The sequence below is a fragment of the Cricetulus griseus genome, chromosome 6 (assembly GCF_003668045.3).
Source record: "Cricetulus griseus strain 17A/GY chromosome 6, alternate assembly CriGri-PICRH-1.0, whole genome shotgun sequence".
Taxonomy (NCBI): Eukaryota; Metazoa; Chordata; class Mammalia; order Rodentia; family Cricetidae; genus Cricetulus; species Cricetulus griseus.
The window spans coordinates 149,221,029-149,244,391 of NC_048599.1; the positions used below are offsets into that span (position 1 = coordinate 149,221,029).

The 23,363-nt window shown below is 42.1% G+C and overlaps 1 protein-coding gene across 1 annotated transcript in view; it reads right to left on the reverse strand.

Moving 5' to 3' along the window:
- The window catches only part of Dennd1a (DENN domain containing 1A), a 1,920,886-nt gene that overhangs the window by 1,592,407 nt on the left and 305,116 nt on the right, over nucleotides 1-23,363 (reverse strand). Inside the window, 1 exon segment of the mRNA XM_035446997.1 lies at nucleotides 21,187-21,287. Coding sequence (XP_035302888.1) covers nucleotides 21,187-21,287 — 101 coding nt within the window.

A 23,363-nucleotide genomic window follows, 5' to 3' on the forward strand; every position in this document is an offset into this window, starting at 1 on the left:
TGATAGTGCTTATATGAAGTCATCTTTTCTAACCCACATAATAACCCCTATTCTACAAAAGAGAAAATTGACAAAAAGAGGCTAAAACACTTATCTAGTGACACATAGCCAAGCAAACAGTAAGCCCAGGCTGACAGTGACTTGGTCCCAGGTTGCTAAACACACCTTGTCTTCCTTGGGAGTAGAAGAAGGGCAGGAAGCATGGAGGACAGAAATAATTGGCAACTTTCCTGGCTGTCTTTCCAAGTATGTCATATATCCTACAACACCAGCAGGAGCTAGTTTTCAATGAAATTAGAGGCAAGACACTTGGCTTAGACTGGGCTGTCCAGGTACTTTCACTTAGGGACAGCTGTGCGAGTCACAGTGGAGGGACAAGGATCTACATAGTGGGTATAGACCTGGGGAAACAATGAGGCAGGGGTGACTGCAAACCAGGAGCTCATGCTGCATCTGGAAATAGGTGGAGAGGCAACTAAGGTTCTTAGACATTAGATGCAAGCTTAAAAACCTTTCAAACATTCAAAAAAGAAGAAAACTTGCAATTCCATCATTACAATTCAACAAATAAATTCTTCAAGCAAAAACTATCCTTTAGAATACAAAATGTCCTCATTACAGATTTCAGCAGTCATGTATCTCAGGATCCTGGAAGACAGACTTGAATATTAGCTGTACAGTCTGAGAACTACTCTTCTAGAAGACTTCATATTTGATAACAGCCAAAGAAAGAACTGTACAAACAAACTACAGTGGAGAGAAACAGAGCTGTCTTTTCTTCTAGCACCTTCTTCCATCTTTTTTCCCCCTTCAAGGTACCTGTGGGGTACATGCAGCTTCTCTTTGCTTTGAGAGGCAAAGAAATGCCCTGCTATATTTTTGCCCCCAAACTGTAAGCCATTAGCTTAGCTGCCACCCCCACAGATGTCCCAGCTTCCCAGTGTGCCTGGCTTTGCTGCCTGAGCTTTCTCCAGTGTACACCAAAATGAATGTGTTTCTAATTAACTAGCTTCAGAAACACGACAGCTTCAATGTCAAAAATACAAAGTCTGAACCTCGGCAGGAAGTCTTAAGACTGCAAAATGTCTCATCTAGTGGAACTTTGCCTAATGTAATGAAAGGAAGCAGGAAGAGTGCAAAATTCCAGAAAGAAAAGAATGGCCACTCATTAATGTGTCCAGAGCATGGGCTGACACAGGAGAGAAGCACAAGCCTATAATATTTAACTAAATCTTATTGACTTCCCCGGTCTTACATTTAAGCACATAACTGACCAGTGACCACGTGTTTCAAATAGAATTTCAGAATCAAAATCCCAACAAGTGCATTAGCAAACAGAGTCAAACAACTGTGAGAAAAAAGTGAAAATAAATCCAACAGCCAAAGCCCTTGGTGTAATTTAACTGCAGACTGTTCTCTAAAGAGGAAACATTCTCTAGAAACTGGAATGTGTAGGTTTTAACACAGTGCTCCTTTAGTGTACATGAAAGTCTGACAGAGATGAGGGAAGACTTATGAAAGTGACTTTGAGATGCCAGAAGGGACAGAGAAAGTCTCATTCTTTGACACTGCTAGGTAGGCTTTGAGTAATTATGGTGTATTCTAGAAAAGCAGGTTTGTTGCCAAGCACTGTTAGGCCTGCACAGTCTGTATTTAACAACATTTAAAGAACATGCATTCTGCATCTGCGCAGCTTTGTGCTTTGCAGGAAAGTGAATCTGGACAAATAGCTTCATTTATTTTTCATCTATTGTTATCACTGGCTTCCAACACCTCAAATGCTTCCCAGAATCTACATTTTTTTTTTTTGCTCTGAAAATATGTAATTACAAATTCTAAGTGGGGGTGGGGGAAGAAAGAAAAAGGAAGCCACCTCTTTAATGTCTCAATGTGGCAAGTACATAAGTGGGTAATTCTAGGTATGTTCTGAATGTAATTTCTATTCTCTCTATAACTCAATTATTGCAGCTACTTATACATTTTCTTGGAGACTTTTTTCTTTGGGAGGCAACCCACCTGCCCATGATTAAACCATCTAACATAACTACTCTTTATTTTTGGCTCATCGTTTCTAATATTAACTTTAAGTAATGGTTTCATATCTTTGAAATAAATTTTGTGTATTTTATTGTTCTCTCACTTTTCACACTAATGTTTTCCATATCACTCTATAACTTTTATTTTAAAGGCTGAATAATATTCTACTTAGCAGGGTGGACCATAATTGAATCCAATCCTGGAATTAGACAGTAAGTTGCTTCTAATTTTCCATTAACATAAGGAACATCATAATGAAAGCAAACAAACAACTGCATATGTAGTACAATTTGAATTCCCAGACAGAGATTGTTATCTAAAGGGCTGGACTGATTTTCATTTACCCTTTGCTATATCCTAGCCAGGTGTTTCCAAAAGGCCATTGTGGGCACCATATAGCCCTTTCAGAATTACGCAAGCACTGGAAACAGTCCATAAGATGCACAGCATGGAGCAGCACTGATGGACACTCAGTAAGAGACAGTGAAGTCCAAAGGGGTTCTCTCCAGATCCATGGTGACTGGCACCCCTACACTGCCTCTCCTCTCTCTCAATGGTCTCTCTCCCTCTCCCTCCCTCTCCCTCCCTCCCTCCCTCCCTCCCTCCCTCCCCTCCCTCCCTCCCTCTCTCTCTCTCCCCTCCCTCTCTCTCTCTTCCCCCCCCTCTCTCTCTCCCCCTCCCTCCCTCCCTCCCTCCCTCCCTCCCTCCCCCTCCTCCCTCCTCCCTCCCTCTTCTCCCCCCTCCTCCCTCCCTCCCTCCCTCTCTCTCTCTCTCTCTCTCTCTCTCTCTCTCTCTCTCTCTCTCTCCCCCTTCCTCCCTCCCTCCCTCCCTCCCTCCCATTGTTTGTGATGGTCTCATTGTATATTTCAGGATGGCTGTAAACTCACGGGAATCCTTCTGTGTCAGCTTCATGAGTACTGGGATCATGCGCAGCCCAGTCAATGTTTTCTTGTTCATCCTAGGTCCTAATGGGCAGGCCACCAGTGAGTGGACATTCCATGAGCATTAGGAGATCTAACTCCTGTCACCCCTACACAGCCATACTGTCGGCACACACTCTTGGCACCTGTGCACTCCACTGTTCAGCAGAATTTTGGATCACTTTCTCCCAGAGGCCCATACACACACACACACACACACACACACACACACACACACACACACACACACACACACACACCACAAGGAATCAGGGATTTGCTGCTTTCTGACCATTTAGAATGGCACATTTAAATGCCCCTTTCTCACTCCCAGGCACACATTAAAAGAAAAAATATGGCAAAATAAATTTGGCCACCTACTCCTACAAATGTCACATTTCAAGGCCTACTTATTTGAATAATTTTCTTTATCCAAGTCATCAGTGTCCATATGTCCCCCACTACACTAGGAGCACTTTCCAGCTTGCTTGCTGCTCTTTAGAACAAATGATCTTGCCTCACTAACAGCAACTGCACCTGGCTTCTATGTAACATTCCCAGGTCTTTAGAGTCCAAGGCAGATTTCAGTGCCATTTTGAAGATAATTTAAATGACAATTAACACAACACACACAAAACCAACAACACTCATAATTAAATTAAAGCAATCACAATATTAGCAGTTATGACCAAGTTCGTGCATAGGTGGGCATGATAACTGTGTCACAACTGCTGTGTGGCTGACAGTGATTGTGGGATGCCATTGTTCATCTCTGAATAGCAGAATAGGGAACGTCTACACTGGCCCTTTGTTCTCTGGGAATTACTATACTACCTGACTTTCTCAGTTATATTCTGGGAGAGCACAGCCTACTCTTTCTTCTTTCTTTCCTTCATTGCTGGTGTCAAGGCAATGACAATATAATGACCTTTACCTGACAGGTATCTTTATTTTGAATCCTAAGGGAGAAAGGAACTGATATTATTAAGTGACTATAACCCAGCCACTTTCATGCATTGCATACACAATTCTCAAGGCAACTCTGCAAGACGGTGCTATTATCCTCATTCTTGGTGAGGAAACACACTCTGAAAGGTGGAGCAACTTGTCAAGGTCACACAGCTGGGAAGCTCAAGCCAGGATGTGCTTGTGGTGTCGTGCTGACACCTTCTCCATACTAAGGTCAAAGGGAATGTGTAGGTACCCAAGAGGCTCTCCAACTACCCTGCTATGGACTTCAGCCTGGGACAGATAGCACACTTCATCCAGGCACATCCATCCTCCCAGAACAGGCACTCACATAGACTGCAGACTCATTAATGGTCCTGCTATCCCATTCATTATTACTGTACTTTCACAATTTGTTTAATTCCTTTCCCCCAGATAACCAGAGCCCTCTTAATTATGTTCCCCTGAGGTGAGCTGTTACTAATTGGAAATGAGGCAGGTGGAATAAAGGAACACTGGCTGCTCAAACACACAGCACACAGCTCCCCAGACAATGGGGGAGGGGTGGCTGGGGAGGAAAGCCCAACCCAGGTAAGCCTATCTGCCTAGACACCAGGAAGAAATACAGCTTGGGACAGCCCAGGGATTTAGGAATCCCACTCTCCCCCTCCAGTCCCCATAAACCACTCAGTCAGCTTCATCTTTTCTATGTGACACAGCTACCTTTGCTCTCAAGAGGTTTGCCACTTTCATTCCCAATGCTCTTCTCAGGCAAATGGACTCATGGACTCATGAGGCTGCCCTCAGTTTGCTATTTTTAAAAGGCAAGTAAAGACTTGAAAGAGGTCTCATTCACTCAAGCTTTCCCTTTCTTTCTTGTTTTCAAACAGACAAAAGTATAAACATAACTTGCCTTACAGTTTTAAATTCTTCCCTAAATAAAGAGGCCTGGCTTTATTAGAGAGGTCAAAGGACAAAGATGGAGAATGGACCAGAACAGAGACTATATAGCTCATCTTGTTGAAGAACATTAATCACTACAGCTCTGGTCTTCTGAAAGTAACAGAGTGATGCCTTTTCAACCTACCATGGTGGTCAGGGTAGCACAGAAAACTGACAAAGCAGTCATTATTAGCTGACTGTGTGTACTGATTCAGAGTGAGGCTAAGGCCTGGCAGTATATCCTACAGTATATCCTCATGATAATGAGTGACCACGAAAGCCAAAGCTCAGAAAAAAAGCATCTTAGGAAGAAGCTGAGGTCATGTAGGTAGACAGCAGCAGAACTGAGATTGGAAGCTACATGACCTAGACTGAAGTAACACAGGTTCATCATGTCCCAGGAGACAAATAATGGCATTACTAAGGGAGAGAAACTGGCAAAGGGAGGATGACCTCCTCCAGCCTACTTCCTGACACTAGCCTGTGGTGGTGTCATGCCCCCCCCCCATTCCCCAATGTGTCTACATACTTTTCTCTAATGCCCTTCCATCAAAGGAACCCTCTAGTCTCAAATGGCCTCTGAACCCTCAGGCATGTCCTGTCCCTCTCTTGCCTAAAGACCCACAGAGTCCAGGCTGCCCCTTCTCAGATTACCCTAGTGCTCTCACCCTTTCCCTGTGACAAGTCTGGGCCTGGCTCCCCACTGAGGCTAGATCACATACAAGTCAGCATGTTCCTCTTGATGTCAGCGACAATAACATGGGACTCTTTCTTCGTGAGCACAGTGGTACAATGTGGAGAGTAGGGAGAACAAAGACAGCTGGAAAGCCGAGCACAGAGCACACACCAGATACCAGAGATTATATGGGAATTCTCAAATCATCCAACTGATACTACTGTTTTATAGATTTAAAAGGAATTCTCAGAAATTCACCCACAATCACTCTGTGAACAGTAATAACACCCTAACCCTTATTTTCTATGGTCTCTTTCACTACTTAAGAATGATTAAACCAGGGCTAGAGAGATGATGACTCAGAGGTTAACAGCACTGACTGCTCTTCCAGAGGACCTGGGTTTAATTCCCAGCACCCACATGGTAGCTCACAACTGTCTGCAATTCTAGTTCCAGGGGATTCGACACCCTCACACAGACATACATGTAGACAAAACACCAATGTACATAAAAAATAAAAATAAATAAAAGACTTAACCCTTATTCTACATTTAACAACAACAAAAGGTTACCTTACTAACTAGAATTGACTGTTACTTTCAACTTTATATGTGTAAACTATGTGTATGTACCCATGTGTATACCTGAGGTTGCTGTTGAGTGTCTCCCTCAATTGCTTTCTACCTTTTTCAACCCATTAGTCTCTCAATGGATTCCAGAGTTTGCCAATTGAGCTAATTTGACCAGTCCACCCAGGGATTCCCCAGTTTTTGTCTTCTTGGGGCTGCAATTACAGGTGTTCTTCCATGTTTGTTGGGTATTTATTTGGGTTCAGGGGATCTGGAATACAGTCTTCATGCTTGAATGGCAAATACTTAACCTGGTAAACAATCCTGAGCCCTGATCATCTTCTAAACAGTTATCTAAAACAATTTATACAAATATGTTCAATAGTCTCCAAAGTAAGAAAAGGAATAGCTTAATCCCAGCACTTAGGAGACAGAGGCAGGCAGATCTCTCTGCGCTAAAGGTCAGCCTGGTCTACAGAGCAAGTTCTAGGACAGCCAGTGCTACACAGAGAAACCCTCAGTGAGAGGATAAAAAGAAGAAAAAAGAAGGAAAAAAAAAAGAAAGGAAAAAAAGAAAAAAAAATAGCTGCCAAGGGAACAACAGAAGCCATAGTGATGCTAGTATCTGAGTTTCATGCTGTGACTTTTGCTGATGGCTACAAATTGATTTCGGAACCCTCTGGCTGCCAACCCAAAGAGGGAAACAGTACCAGAAGGTGATGTGTAGAGTCCACAGAGAAAAATAAAACGAGGTCAGCCCTCACATCCACAGGTCCTACATCCAAAGACTTAACCAATTGTGGATCAAAAAATGCTCTAAAAATAAAATTCTAAAAAGTTCTTAAAAGCAAAACTTGAAGTTGCTGTAAACTGAGCATGGTTGAATCCAGGTGGATACAGTAAGTATGAAGCACAGCCCAGTGTGGCCTGCCCAACACTTCACGGACCCTGGTCTGTCTCTGTCTTTCTCTGTCTTGGCATTATTTGGCTTGTAATCTTGTTTCTGTGCTGTGCAGTTAGGTCTGCCTCTATACTGTGTATTTTTTTCTTGTTACCATTCCTCAACAAGACAGAACAATAACTATTTACATGGCATTACATTAGGTATCATAACTAATTTAGAGATGGCTTAAAGTAGGGCTATGTACACAGAAGTACCACAGTATATGGAGAACTGAGCATGAGGAAAAGGAAAAGCATTCTCTTTTGTGCCTCTACTGTGTGGTGTTTTTTCACAAGTCCATAAGTCTCACTAAGTGAACATTAGCATGTGTCAGGCAGGACACTGGGCTGGGGAAAAGAGGAGGAAAAGAGATCTACTTGGTCCAGTCTATTAGCATCCTACAGTCAGTAGCACATTAAGCACATGACCTCTGCCGGGAGACTAGAAGTACAATGAGATATCTGACAAGAGGATCAAACAAGACCTCACTTCATCTTTGCAACAACTGTGAAATGCTGGTCTCTATAAATTACAGAAAACTGTGGATCAGAGAGGTTAAGTAGCTTGGCAAAAGTCACAGATGGAGAGACGCATAGACTACAGCTTGAAATGCAGAACTGTGCAAATGGGCATGGGTTAAGGAAGATTTCTTTCTTTCTTTCTTTCTTCTTTCTCTTTCTTCCTTCCTTCCTTTCTCTTTATTTCTTCTTCCCTCCCTCCCTCCCTCCCTCCTCCCTCCCTCCCTCCCTCCCTCCCTCCTTCCCTCCCTCCCTTCCTTCCTTCCTTTTTTTGGTTTTTCGAGACAGGGTTTCTCTGTGTAGCTTTGGAGCCTATCCTGGGACTCCTCTGGAGACCAGGCTGGCCTCGAACTCACAGAGATCCACCTGCCTCTGCCTCCCGAGTGCTGGGATTAAAGGTGTGCGCCACCAACGCCCGGCGGGTTAAGAAAGATTTCTAAGGGTAAAGGTATTAAACTTCCTTCTTGGTTTCCAATCTGACCCTTCCTGATTTGTGATCAGTAGAAGAGAAGGGGGTCCCAAGAGGAGATCGATAACAATTCCAGATTGGAAAAGGAGGCAAAAGGGGGTCTATTTTCCACTTGCAATAGGAGGCAAAGGGCCTCTGACACTTGACAGTGTCCCTCCAGCTCCCTGGGGTGGCCCATGGTGGGGGATGAGGAGATGCTTTTTGAGAGCACTATGCCGGTGGTCCCAACTGAATGAATGTTCATTACAAAGTCCCAGATGAAAACCTAAGAGGTCAATATCAAAGCCTGAACAACTCTGCTCTTTTGTGTCTCCTCAGTCTACCAGAAGGAGAAGGACTCAGAAAGCATCAGCAAGGCCCCATGGCTAAGACCACAGTAGCAGGATAAGGTAATCAGACAGGGGAAGGTCAAGAGACAGATCTACCTGCAGCCACAGAGAAGTCAATAAAAATCAGGACAGCCAGAGTTGCTGCTAAAATAAAGTCTCAGATGGTAGCTACCAGCAGCCCATGAAACACTGGTAGAAATGTAGGCATGAACAAGTTACAATTTAAATATGAAAAAGGAGTTTATGGAGAAATACATGAGTACTAAATGAGTACTAAAAACACAAATGCAACGGTTAAGCATCAGATTTTCTCTTTGTGTTTTTCTAGGGCTAAGACATCCCACATGCCAGGAAGCTTAGCAGCCAATGACTAGTTTAGCCTAGCTTCTCAGATAAAATGTTTATGGGAGACACTTAACAATCACTGAGCTCACTGAGAATCTAGAGCCACTCAAGTGCTTCTACTATTGTCCCTGGTGCTCATCACTGTGGGGAAAGAGCTATATATCCCTAACACTCTGTCTCAAAGTGCACCGATGCACTACAGAAGCATCCCTGGTTCCCTTGTTCTGTGGCCTGTGATTCCGGCCCTTTCCTTGTTTCCAGTGATAGGCCAAATGTTGATGCTGTAGAGACTCCAACATTGTGCCTCAACAGTTCCAGGGACAATCACATCAGAACACATCATGAAAACTTGAAAACCAGGCCAGGCATGAGAAGGTAAGTAGAAGTCAGAGCTAGCTGTTCCATGACACTGGGGCAAGGGAGGAAGGCTTCTGTCTCGTACTGAGGACAGCAGGTGCAGGTTGGAAAATGGGACTGGCTGGCTGCATCCAGAGGTTCAATAAGGAAGCCAAAGACCACTATGGTGGTTGGGAGAATGCCTCAGAGTATACGTGGGTAAGCCAACTAGCTCTATTATCCATCCCTGGCAGGAACATTCCTTTGTTCTCTAACTCTGCTATAACCTGAAGAGGCATTTCCATACCAAGCTTGTGTTGAGGATTAACTCCTCAGTGTGGCAGTGTTTGGTGGCAGGATCTACTGTTCATGGGAGAGCTCTAATGAGTAAATTAATGCCAGGTCTCAGGGAAATATTTTGGTGACCTTGAGAGCAAACTTAGAAGGTAAGGTTCCCTCTCCTGCTACTTTCATCGTGACCACTTTGCTGGTCTTGCCCTTGCCCTTCTGCTTTCCCACATACCCTTAGCAGACACTAAATACATGCTATTGCAATGAAAGTTAGACTTCCATAACTGTGAGCCAAAACAAAACAAATAAATCAAAACAACCCCCGTCCCTGTATAAATTACCCAGTGTTAGCTGTTTTGGTATAGCAAGAGGAAATGGCCAAGAAAGACACCCTGAGAATATTAGCTACATCAGGAAGTAATGCTGCTGAGGCTGGTGTCAGCAGACTTGCTGCACCCAGGCACCTGTGCCGGCAGGAAACTCTGCAGGATCCATGTTAAGGTCTGTTGCAGACTGCTCATTCTGTACAAAATGGCTCTTTGCTGTATATCCTTTCCAAAGGTTAAAAAATTATGACAAAAATACTACTACTACTACTAATTACTAATAGCAATAAGAATGTATTAACATCAACTGCATTTGGAATTAGTAGATTTACTTATATTGCATATCTAGGAACTACATAGCTATAGAGTAGATACACAGTCTAGTGAGTTAGTTACAACATACTGTAAGTCACTCAATTACCATAGGAAGAAAAGTGTTTTTTTCTTTATTTATGTGTGCCTGTGTATACAGGGGCAGAAGAGGGAGTCACCCCTCCCCCCATGGATCTACAGGTGGTTGTGATCAAATACATAGAGACTGGGAACCAAACCCGGATCCTCAGAAAGAAATCCAAGTGCTCTCAATCCTTAGGGAAGTTCTTCAGCACCAAATGAATATTTTCAAAAGGGTAATGTTGTGATACACAAGTTATATTTTGACAGAAAAACAAACCTGACTGGATTATAGAAAAGTCAGTTTTCTTATATAGTTCACAGAGCACTAGGTACTGAGACCCACAGAATCTGTAGCAAAGACAAAATGGCTGTGTTTCTTCCCTACACTTTTGGCCCAGAGGATGGTTCACTCAGACATGCAAGGCATCCTCTCAAGTCCACTGTCACTTGGTGTTTTGGTGCCAATGAAAGAAGTGGAGTGTATTCTAGTGGAGGGCTCAGTGATCGTCAGTACCTACTTTTTGCCCACTTGGCACCAGATTCTTAGTGGAGAACAGGAAGATATAGTTACCTATATTGAAGGCAATGACTTTGAGGCAAAGGAAATGGGTCTCACCCAAGCACACTCGGTTACCATTACAGTTTAGACTCAGGACTTTAATTACAATCTTGACTTCTTTCCCACTCAGGTTATCTATCCAAATCTCAGGAGCAAGTTCAGTTAAACCTTTGTTAAGAATTTACTTAGAAATCTATAGTTTCCCTTTGTTCAACTAACACACTTTTGTGTGCACATGAGTGTAAACACACATGACCTGACCATTAGGCCCAGTATAAACCCAACTTCTCTGTCTGCCTGAATCTGAAATTCTGAGCTTTTTCCTCACCCGTCATCCCTTTTGTAGACTCTTCACATTTGATGCCTTCTCTGAGAACTTAACCGTTCTCTAAGTCCTTGTCACTTCTTTATTTTATTTAATTTATTAGAAAGAAAATTATTTTACATGTCAATCCCAGGTCCTTCTCCCTCTTGTCACTTCTTACCTTAAAACAAGCAAACCAACAATCACTAAGCTCCAATCCCCCTCTCTTGCTGGGATGCCCAATTTCTTTGTACTGTTTTCTCAGATCCATAAGGCTCTATGAGCTCTTACCTTCCTATGCTTGGTGCCAAGTACACAGTTAAGTACTTGCAAGTACTTAATGCAATAAGGAAGCACATAGCTTTTGTGTACATGCTAAAATTATTTAATACAATTGATACAGCCAATAAATTGGCACATAGAAGAGAATTTTAGCTAAATCTGCCCATCTATTCTACTTCCATCCAGTTTGGTGCTATGAACTTCAAATGGGTTTTGCTGTAAAGGTCCGTCTCCCTGCTCCCTCTCCTCTCCCTTACAACATACACACCCACCCCCCAACCCCCCCCACACCCACACACACCCCAACAATATAGACATCAGGATAGTCTTGACTAACACAAAGTCAGAATCTACTGTTTAGGGAGGAGAAACTTTGTGTTAGTAGTAATGACTATTCCTTTGGTAAGACTGCCATTTTTACTATGTTGATCCTACCTATCCAAGAGCATGGGAGATCTTTCCCTTTTTTTGGTATCTTCTTTAATTTCTTTCTTTAAAGATTCAAAGTTCTTGTCATGAAGGTCTTTCACTTGTTTGGTTAGCGTTACCCCAAAATATTTTAAGGTTTTTTTTTTTTTTTTTTTTTTTTTTGGCTTTTTGAAAGGGTGATCTGTCTCTGTCTTCTTTCTCAGCCCATTAATTGTCTATATATAGTAGAGTTATTGTATCCTGCCACGTTGCTGAAGGTGTTTATCAGCTGTAGGAGCTCCCTAGTAGAGTTTTTCGGGTCACTTATGTAAACTATCATATCATCTGCAAATAGTGAAGGTTTGACTTCTTCCTTTCCAATTTGTATCCCTTTGATCTCCTTTTGTTGCCTTATTGCTCTAGCTAAAACTTCAAGTACAATATAGAAGAGATATGGAGAAAGTGGACAGCCTTGTCTTGTTGCTAATTTTAGAGGAATCACATTGAGTTTCTCTCCATTTAGTTTGATGTTGGCTGTTGGGTTGAATACTGCCTTTATTATATTTAGGTATGTTCCTATTATTCCCGATCGCTCCAAGACCTTTATCATGAAGGGGTGTCAGATTTTGTCAAAGGCTTTTTCAGCATCTAGTGAGATGATCATGTGGTTTTTCTTTTTCAGTTTGTTTATATGGCAGTTTACATTGATAGATTTTCCTATGTTGAACCATCCCTGCATCCCTGGGATTAAGCCTACTTGATCATGGTGGATGGTTTTTCTGATGTGCAATCGCCATCAAAATCCCAGCAAAATTCTTCAGGACTTTGCAAGAACAATACTCAATTTTTATGAAAAAACAAAAAAAAAAACAGGATAGCCATACAATAAAGAAACTTCTGGAACATCACCATCCCTGACTTCAAACTCTACTACAGAGCCATAGTAATGAAAACAGCTTGGTATTGGCACAAAAATAGACAGGTAGACCAATGGAATCAAATTGTAAACCCTGATATTAATCCACACACTTACGAACACCTGATTTTTGACAAAGAAGCTAAAATGATACAATGGAAAAAAGAAAGCATCTTCAACAAATGGTGCTGGCATAACTTGATGCTGGCATATAGAAGTCTGCAGATGGATCCATACCTATCACCATGCATAAAACTTAAGTCCAAATGGATCAAAGACCTCAACATAAACCCAACCACACTTAACCTCCTAGAAGACAAAGTGGGAGGTATCCTTGAAATAACTGGTACAGGAGACTACTTCCTGAATATAACACCAGTAGCACAGACACTCAGAGTGAAAATTCATAAATGGGACCTCCTGAAACTGAGAAGCTTCTGTAAGGCAAAGGACACAGTTAAGACAAAATAGCAGCCCACAGAATGGGAAAAGATCTTCATCAACCCCACATCTGACAGAGGGCTGATCTCCAAATTAGACAAAGAATTCAATAAGCTAGTTACCAAAACACCAAATAATCCAATTAAAAAGTGGGGTATAGGACTAAACAGAGAATTTTCAATAGAGGAATTTCAAATTACTAAGACATTGAAGAAATTGCTCTATATCTTAGCCATCAGGGAAATGCAAATCAAAACAACTCTGAGATACCATCTTACACCTGTCAGAAATGGCTAAAATAAAAAATATGAGGGATCAGGAAGATTCAGCCTGGGGAAGAATAGAGGAGAACAAGAAAAGAGATACCTTAACAGAGGGAGCCTTTATAGGTTTAAAGAGAAATCTGGCACTAGGGAAGTATCCAGAGATCCACAAGGATGACCCCAACTAAGAATCTAAGCAGTAATGGAGAGGCTACCTTAAATGTTCTTCCCCTATAATGAGATTGATGACTGCTTTAAATGTCATCCTAGAGCCTTCACCCAGTGGCTGATGGAAGCAGAAGCAGAGATCCTCAGCTAAGCACTGAATCAAACTCCTGGAATCCAGTTGTAGAGAGGGAGGATTGATGAACAAAGGGGTCAAGACCATGCTGGGGAAACCCAAAGAAACAGCTGACCTGACCAAGTGGGAGCTCATGGACCTTGAACCAAGCCTCCTGAATGTGGGTGTCAGGCTTGGGCAGTCAAAGGGGCCTCTGGCAGTGGAACCACTATTTTTATCCCTAGTGCACAAATGGACTTTGGGAGCCCATTCCCAATGGAGGGATACTCTTTCAGCCTAGATACACAGGGGAGGGCCTAGGTCCTTTCCCAAATGATGTGACAGACTTTGATGATCCCTCATGGAAGACCATACCCTCCCTGGGGAGTGGATGGGGGGTGGGGGATGGGAGGATGGGAGGGACAGGGAACTGGGATGGATATATAAAATAAGATTGTTTATAAATTAAATTTTTTAAAAAAGAGATAAAAATGACTATTTCTCCTGAGCAAGGGAGTCTGGGGGACTCATTCTTCTCAGAGGCAGTAAACAGGGAAGCTAGGGTCAAAGCCAGTTCCCATACCCACCACACCATCAGACCATCCCCTCATTCCATTTATTTTTTGTCTCTGGTAACAAGGCTATGAACTATTCCACTTAGTTACCAGTGATTTATCCTATGTGAACTTTCATGGCATCAATGATGATGTCTAGAAGAGATCCAGCCATGACTTGCGGATGGTCTGTCACCCATACAGACTGTGTGATCAGATATAGTGAACTGTGTTTTTTTCCTTATAAGTTTCCTGGCTAAAATAGGAGATTCACAAGGGGGTGGTGGGGTGGTGGTGGGAGTGATTCGGAACCCACATGCAGCCCAGGTAGGTAGCCTAAAACTAGTCAGCATCTCTCACAGAGAACCTGTGCACCACTGCTCTGGGGCAAAGAATGAATTCTAGAATACCAGGAAACAGGATGCATTTCACAAAAGTGGTGCAAATTGTCTGACCCACAAAGACTCCATTTGACTTTTCAGTTCAATAATAGGCTTAGAAAGCATTAGCAACTTGGCCCTTAAACTGGTTGTCCTTTGAGGTGAGAATATGAACTTGTTTTCATTTGCCTTGAAAATATTTTATCATCCAAGTATGTAAACAAGTGCCTAGAATATGTCAAATACATAAATTCATCTTAGGGCCTGTTTGTAGCACTTATTTCAGTCTATTTCTGAAGGAAGAAGGAAGGAAAAGTTAAGCTTATGGGCAATCCCATATGGCTTTTACTGGAAGCCAATCAGCATGGTGCTTGCTATTTGTTAAGGACTCTATAAATATTATTGAATAAACATATAATTAAATAATGACAACCCAACACCTATACTAAGTAAGATGTCAACAAGACTAGATGAACTTTTTCACAAATCTTGGTGATAGCTACAGTTCATTCTCTGACACTCGAAGATACCAGCAAGAAAAGCTTTGGCAACAGAAGGCCTGGGCTTCCAAGTGAAGTGTCCATTATTTCTTAGATGAGTGACAGTAGTTCAGTCTTAACCGCTCTGAGCTTCAATGCCCTCCCATATATATGAGGGTCAATAACTTACAGCTCAATTTAGAAATCCTACAATGGTGTTTAGAAAGGGCTTGCTACACACACATTCTCCATAGATGGTGAGTGAGTGCTATTATGATAGGCAGTACTGACCCTCATCAGCAAGTTAATCTTTCTGTCCCCAAATAGAAGGCTTTCCAGGATGGACCAAACTCAGAAATGCCATCAGCTAAGGTAGGCAACATTTTCATTCTCACTTTCAAAGTCAAAGGAATGGCACAGATCTAAAGGAACCAGCAGCACATGTTTTTAAATATTCATAAGGGCTGGAAATGTCTTACTCCTTCCGTTTTCTCTGCCATCTGCTTTTGTTTCTTTTCTTTTCATTCTTATGCCACAGCTGCAAATGAAAACAATCATACAATAACTCAAGTTAAATACAAAAGTCAAAATAAAAACAATCTCATGGGTAAAAGAGAAAATGAGTTATAAAGTTTGTCTCTCAAGGCAACAGAAGCAAGAGAAACATTTGATGTCAACTAGACCTTCTGGAAACTAAAACTCATGTCCTATGTTTGTGCTGATGTAACAGGAGCAATCATCATTAAGTAAGTAGATGTTCTCTAATACCTGATAACCGTAGCAGGGATTTACACAGCCACTCCTCAAAATTGATAAATTGCACCTATTTTTCCAGAAAAAGACAGTATACGTCAGAGGTTAAACAAGAGGAGACTAAGATTTGAGTCCAGATCTATGTGAGTTCAAATCCTAAGCACTCATTCTCTACTCCACTACCCTCTGTCAAAATGGGGAAGGGACAGAAAAAATTAATTTGGGAAATATTTAAGGGAAGCCATTTGTACTAAACCGATGTATTCAGATAATTAAAATTTGTGATTATAGCTCTAATTAAAGTTAACTCAGATAATTGGTTGTTGTATTTGTGAATGTGCAATTAGAGTCTTCCACATAATTGCAGGGTGCTCAGCATCATCCTTTCATTTATTAACTGCATGTAAACTACAGCTTTGCTCTTCTAGCTTCTGTTCAACCAAAGGCCGTATACAGCTTCTGGGGTCCCAGGAGTCTAAGGAGCATGACCTATGATGCTCACAGCAGGGGGCAGGTTCAGCCCCATTTAACATGTCTTTGTCTAGAGGTCAATGAATATCTCATCTTCAAGTGTCACGTGACATGCTTGTGTGGCCAGCACTCTTGTCCTGAAAACTCCTAGCAGCATGTACCTGAAGAAAAACTGGCAGCAGCAGTGGTCCTCATGTGTTAATTACACTTGTGAAGTCTATTATGCATAGAAAGGGCACCTGCTGGCAGTGAAAATGACTAGAATCCGCCCTTCCTGTGTGGTGAGCAAATTGAGAGTTCATTTCTACAGGAGATAATAGTTTTCAGACTCCACTTGTGTATCCCCTGCAAGGGGATGTACTTGACATTTAAATCATCTGCAGAAGAACAAACCTCCTTCAAATTTACATGTTGTGGGCTCCCAGCCCTTTGCTTAAAATGCTAGTTATCCCTGCTGGCTCTGGCCACCAAGGATTCAACTCAAGGATCTCAATAGACTAAAGTAATTATAATTAACACTGATTCAATGTTCATGACATTTTTACTTTCTGCCCAGAGCAGTTACATCACACTAAAATGATCAAGTGAAGACTAAGGACCCGCCTTCTTCTTCTGTGGTCTTTCCTTTTATTACACTTATATCTTTTGGTTACCAGCAGATGCCAATACCCATTGGCCTGAAATCACCCTTGATCAATTATCACAAAATCCTTTGTGAAAACAAAGGACTAGGAGGAAGGCACTTATATTGTATAAGCATGAGGAGGACTCATCACAAAGCTATTTAGGCACCAGAAAATGCAGAGTTCAACTATGGGTTTGGGATGGCAGACTCAGCACCCTTCCTTGATAAATTTTCTATTCCAAGTCTGAACTGGAATAGAACATGCCTGTGACTCAGCAGACTATGACACAGTTCTTGAATGCTGGAGTTAGAGATGACATTGGAAAGAGAATCTGGTACAGCCTTCAACGAAATTCAAACAAGACAGGAAAGGCAGTGGCTAGAACCACAACTGGGTATGGGAAATAACTGTTATTGTTTGTTATTGTTGTTTTCAAAGGAAAGCATTCAATTATAAAAATTCCATTCATTATAGACATAATTGGAAATATAATTTAAAAATGCGTAAATAGTTTCTTCTCCATCACAAGTCATTGTTAAATATTTTGATGTTCCAAATCTGAACTTTAGGACATGTATACAAATATATGGTTCTTGCTTATGATCGTGAGACTGGAATCACACAGAACACAGGGTAAATGCTGGGACAAGTTATTAAACCCTTTGGGGCCTTGGTTTACTGATCCATGAAGTGGGGCTGATAATACTTGCTTTGCAGGGCTGTTGGGAGAATCTGATGAGATCACAGAGGTAAAAGACAGTTCAGTGACTGGGAACTAGCAGACTTACCACTGGTAGCTGCTGGGTGTTTTTGTTTTTGTTTTTGTTTTTGGGGTGTGTGTGGGGGGAGGGGGGTCTTGTTATCCAACCTTAGGTACTTGGCATACACCCAGGCTAGTCTTGGATTTGAAGGAAATCTTCTGTCTCAGACTTCTGAGGACTAGGATTACATAGGTATATGCTACCACATATGACTTAAATTTATAGTTTTAAAACAGCTAATAATTTAGTAATGAAACTTTCCAAATAATGAAATGCTGAAGTTGAACTTTTTGGCAAAGGTACTATGTCAATGGAGGAGGGGTTCTCCATGCTAACTGTGCTGGGGTCACTCTGTGAGGCTGTTTCCCACCTTCCCCAACCTCCCTTCCTCTCTCTCCTTCCCCTTTCTTGGGTGTGCCTCAAGATTTTGCTTCCCTTTTAGCTCCCTGTCCTCCTCTTTGATCTTCTGTTCAGTACTACACTCTTTCATCCAAACAATGACAAAAAACACTACCAGATGACAAACATGTTCTTCTCACTGATGTAGTAGTCAAAGGAAAAACTAAGAACTTGTTGGTTTAGAATGACAAATAAGCAAAGGTCTTCTTGAGGACCCCATGGTCTGCACACTTTTGTAGGGAGAAGAAGAGTGGGGATGGGAGAAGAGAAGCTGATGTAATCTAGACAAGTTTTGGGAGGCAGAATCCCAGTGCAGGTGGAGATGCCAGCTTTGGATAGACTGTTCCTCCCTCCTCCAGGGACAGGAAAGGAACAGAGGGAAGGATGGCTCAAGAATAGTAGGCCTTGCTCCTCATTGGAGCAAGAAGCCTTGCCTTTGACCTGACTATGATGGGTGTAGAGAGGGTCAGGGCTGATAGTAAAGAAGTAGGGAGAACTGAGAATGGGTGGTACCATTGTTCTAGCAGGCCCCACCTTCAGTGTCCGTTTGCAGTATCTATCAAAGAAGGAACAGATAGGAAGATTCTTATCATGCCTATATTCAACACCTCATCATCTCAGTGCCTCTTGATGGAGACTGATGGACATTTTGGACTTGACTAGATGCTGCAGTGTCTGCAACACAGCACAAACACTCATCAACTGAAAATGCCTTAAAGGTCCAGTGCAAGCAGGAAGGCAAGAAAATCCAGTAGGATCAGTGAACATGAAGGACAGAGAGGGAGCTAGGATCTTAGGAGGAAGCTGTGGTCACAATAGAGGGTATGAAAAGCAGGAAAAAGAAAGAGGCAATGGAGGGGCTTTCAAATGGGTGCATGGTGTCAAGAGTTACCCTGTTGGGTGGCTGACAATAGGTTTCAGGTTAAGAAGTACTTCTATAAAAGCAAGTGTTTGGGAAGGATTGGAGGAGGCCTTCTTCAGGAAAGGGCAGAGATTCCTAGATGTAAATCCAGATTCTCCAAGCTGTGCAATCAGGCCGTGATGGACTTGAGGCAAGGACTTGGACTTGGTGTTGTCCTCTTAGCTCAGCCCTCTCTGTGCCATTTCATAGGTTCTCTGAGGGAGGGAGGTCACTATGCAGACGACAAACATCACCAGTGTGTGAAGGAGGGGCTACAGTGTGGCTTCCAACACAGAAAATGGCAGGTATAGGGGTGGAAAGGAGCTAAGGATGTCTAAACAGATGGGACACAGACATGCAGATAAGCAGACAGCAGTGACAGGGCAGGTTCCTAGATGCTGTGTTAAGAACCAAAAGGCAGGGATGATCTGGCATCATAACATGGCTGTAGGGACACAAGCCTCTGACCTTCATCTTGACCCAGGAACAGAGGAGTAGTGGCTGATGGGCAGAACACAGCACTCATAGTTTCCTAGGGGACAGGAGACACACAGAACTTGCATAGAAGTGGGGTTCTGAGGGAGCACTGGGGTCTGAAAATACTACTGAGGAAAGCAGGGACCCCAAACATACCCTGTTTCTCCTCTGTTTAAAAACATAAAACTCCTCCTACCTGCTCAATAAGGGATCAAAATGCAATCTAGACCAGTAATATCTGAAGGGCATCTTTAATGTAGAACAAAGTGTAAAAAGACACCGCAAACACAAGGTGCACACAATTCCTGATCAATCAAGAAACACTCTACAAGGCTGGAGAGATGGCTCAGCAGGTAAGAGTGCTGGCTGCTCTTGCAGAAGACCTGGGCTCAATTCCTCAGCACCCACATGGTGGCTCAAAACCATCTGTTATTCCAGTCTCAAGGGATTCAACACCCTCTTTTTTTGGCCTGTGCAATAGCATATATCCAGTGAAATACTAAAACACATAAAATAAACAAATAAATAAAAATAAAAAAACCAATGGAGTACTACTCAAAAAAAAAATGGAATCTTGAAATTTGCAGGAAAATGGATGGAACTAGAAGAAACCATTCTGAGTGAGGTAAAGAATCACAGAAAGACAAACATGATATGCACTCACTCATATGTGGATTTTAGACATAGAGTAAGGGATTACCAGCCTACAATCCACACTGCCAGAGAAACTAGTAAACAAGGAGAACCCTAAAAGAGACAAACATTGTCCCCTGGAGAAGGGGAAAGGGTCAGGATCCCCTGAGCAAATTGAGAGCATGGGAAGAGGGGGGAGGGAACTACGAGAATGAGAAGGGAAGAAGAGGAAGGATGCAGAGGTCATGAGGGAGCAGAAAGGTTGAGTCAGGTGAAGAATAGAAGAATGGATATGTGATAGGTAGGGTTTTAGTTGGGGGGGGTGGTAGGGGAGGAAGGGAGGGAGAAGGGAACTGGGATTGTCATGTAAATCAATCTTGTTTCTAATTCAAATAAAAAAATGATTAAAAAAATAAAAAAAGGCAGGATGACAGTGGTGGCACACACCTTTAATCCCACTTTGAGGCCAGCTGGTCTATAGAGTAAGTTCTAGGGCAGTCAGGGCTACAGAGAAACCATATATTGAACCGACCTCCCCCTCCACAAAAAAAAGAAACAATCTACAGTGTTTTAGGATTCATACATCTAGCATGGAACTGGGAGAAAGTGTGACTAAGAAAACCCACCAGGATCAGAAAGATCACCATATGAAGAAGTAGGCCAGCTCACTCAGCACTGTACTTATGGGCATGTCTGTTTTACAGGTGGCTTCCTGGGAAGAGGCTAAACCTAAAACATCCAAATCAGGGAGCCCACAAATACCTCTAAGCCTCTAGGTCACAAGGTGGCTGGCTACCTAGATGAGCCTTTTCAGAGAGAGGACTGAAAAAAAAAAAAAACCGAAAACATTAGGGTTGACTGGCCTCTATCATTCTGAGTCAATGACCAATCACATGAAGTATCTGATCATAATAAGCAAGGGCCTTTCTCTTAAAGCTCCAATTTCTAGCAGATACCCAGGGCCTTTTCAACATGTGCACTATGATCTGCTGATGTAAGCTGTTCCAAGACAGTGCCTCTTAATGCATTACATGGGGGTGGGGGGTGGGGAGGTTGGGGGGGAGAAGACACAATCATAAGGAAAACAGACTGAAGTCACAATATAAAGCACCTTGCTGTCAAGTGCTTCAAACCCTGTACCATTTAAACTATTTTTAATTCAATGTTAACCACAGCAGCTACAAGTTAAAGCCTTTACATTCTCAGGTCACTCCTGGAAGAGAAAGTGAAGTACAGGGTCTTGAACAGCCTTACCAGCAGTAGTCCAGTAGGTGTGGGGGCAGCACAGGGATGTACACATGCTGCCAGTACATGGGGTAGAGCATGGCAGCTGAGCCGTGGATACAGGCAGTCAACTGTAAAAAAGAGGAGCAGAAAGTCAGATTTCAAGCAAAGTTGAGGGAGGCACTGCCAAAGTTAAGGACTCAGAGTCACAGTAGAAACAACTCCAAGTCAGATGTGCCCATCCCAGTGCAATACATTAGACTTTCTCACCAAAATATACATTTTTTGCCCTGATTATAAAGCTAATATGAGGCTTCGGGTACAGCTCAGTGGTAGTGCTTGCCTTGTATGTCTGAGATCCAGATCCAATCCCCAGGACTATAACAACAATTAAAAAAAAAAAAGAAGAATGAATAAAAGACTTTAAAGCTCATGCACACTTAGAGTGGAAATTTAAGAAAATGAAGAAAGTGATGAAAAAAAAAAACCTGGCACTTTCTGAAGATTAACATTTTTAGGGTACTGTACATGTAAGTAAGCACTTGCAGTTTCTTTTCTAATGAAACTAAAACGATTGTAAATACGTTTTTCTTTTGTATATTGACATTGTCTGATACCATTTTCCTACATCCTTAAATAATCTAAGGAAGTACACCCATTCACCATCTTCAGTGTATGCCTCATACCCATTTTGCTATTGTCTATCATGGAGTTACACACTTCTATTTGGATATACGATTTCTGGGTGTAGATTCCAGAGCTAACTTCAGCTTATGGATATATCACAGTACTCAGCAGGCAGAGGAATGTAAGCAAGGCTGTGTGTGCTGGTGTAACTGACAGGGCAGAGGCTTGCACTGCCTCACCATAACTAAGCACAGTAGGTCAAGTTTAAACTTACTTCCATCTCACTTTTATTTTTACCCCACTGATTAGTATGGAGGGTGAATACTTTTTGTCATGTTTCCTCAACTTTATTTCTTAGGTCTGTTACTTTCTTTGCTCACCTTTAAAAGGAATGCTAGTATCTTTAAATTGATAATAAGCAAGCACTGAGGTCTTGTAAAGAACATCATTTGGGGGCTGGAGAGATGGCTCAGAGGTTAAGAGCACCGGCTGCTCTTCCAAAGGTCCTGAGTTCAATTCCCAGCATCCACATGGTGGCTCACAACCATACGTTATGAGATCTGGTGCCCTCTTCTGGTGTGCAGATATACATGGAAGCAGAATATTGTATACATAATAAATAAACAAAATCTTTTAAAAAAGAACATCATTTGATGTGATGTTTTTGACAATTTTGTCTTCATTTACCTCAAGTCTCTGAGAGAAGAGGTTTGAATGACTGTGTGGTTGGATAAGCCTTTTCCTTAGTAATAAGCCCCACTCATTGTCCAAGGAAAGACCTCCAAAATTTCTGCAAGTATTTAACTCCTGAATCCATCTGCAATTAATCTGGGCTTTGGACTTGAGGTGAGAATCTACTTCTTCCATGTAGTTGATTTATTGCTCTGGCATCCTTTGTGGGCTTACCCTTCCCCATTTCTTTCAATAAGCTCCTGTTTTACATTCCTTCTCTTTATTATTTCCTTACAAGCTGGAGATGGCATATAAGCAATAACTGGTACAATTAAAAATGGATAGCTAAAGGTAATGAAAAGCAATACTATCTCTATAAAATTCAATAAAGAGACAGGATGCAACCCTGCAGACCCAGCTACTAAGTGACAACAGCCAACAACATGTATTTTTGTCATTTTCCCTTATGTTTCTTTGGTTTCTAGGAAGCCTGTCAGAATGAGGCTTTTGGTTTTTTGGAAGTTGGTACCTGTCCTCTGCTGACAGAAGGACATTTATGTGGTGAAAGAGTGATGTGCCAATACCCAGTTGTTAAAAGAATTCCAGAGGTTAGTATAACATGACCAGCTTTAAACTGGATATGGTACTAACGCTTCACAGTTGTGAAAGCTGTGTATTGAAGCTAGGATGTTATATGCCTCTCACCCACTATTTTCTCTAGGTCTCATTTTTTAAATCTGGTACCTGTGGGGAGTATACCAAGGGAATGTGGAAAGCTGTTCCCAGGCACTGAGGTCCCCAATCACCTCTCCTAGTCTATTCTGTAGGTTCTCTAATAGAGGCAGCTGCTGTATAGATACAGATTGCCATGATCAGTTTCTCTAGGGGTTTGGAAGGACGAACATAGT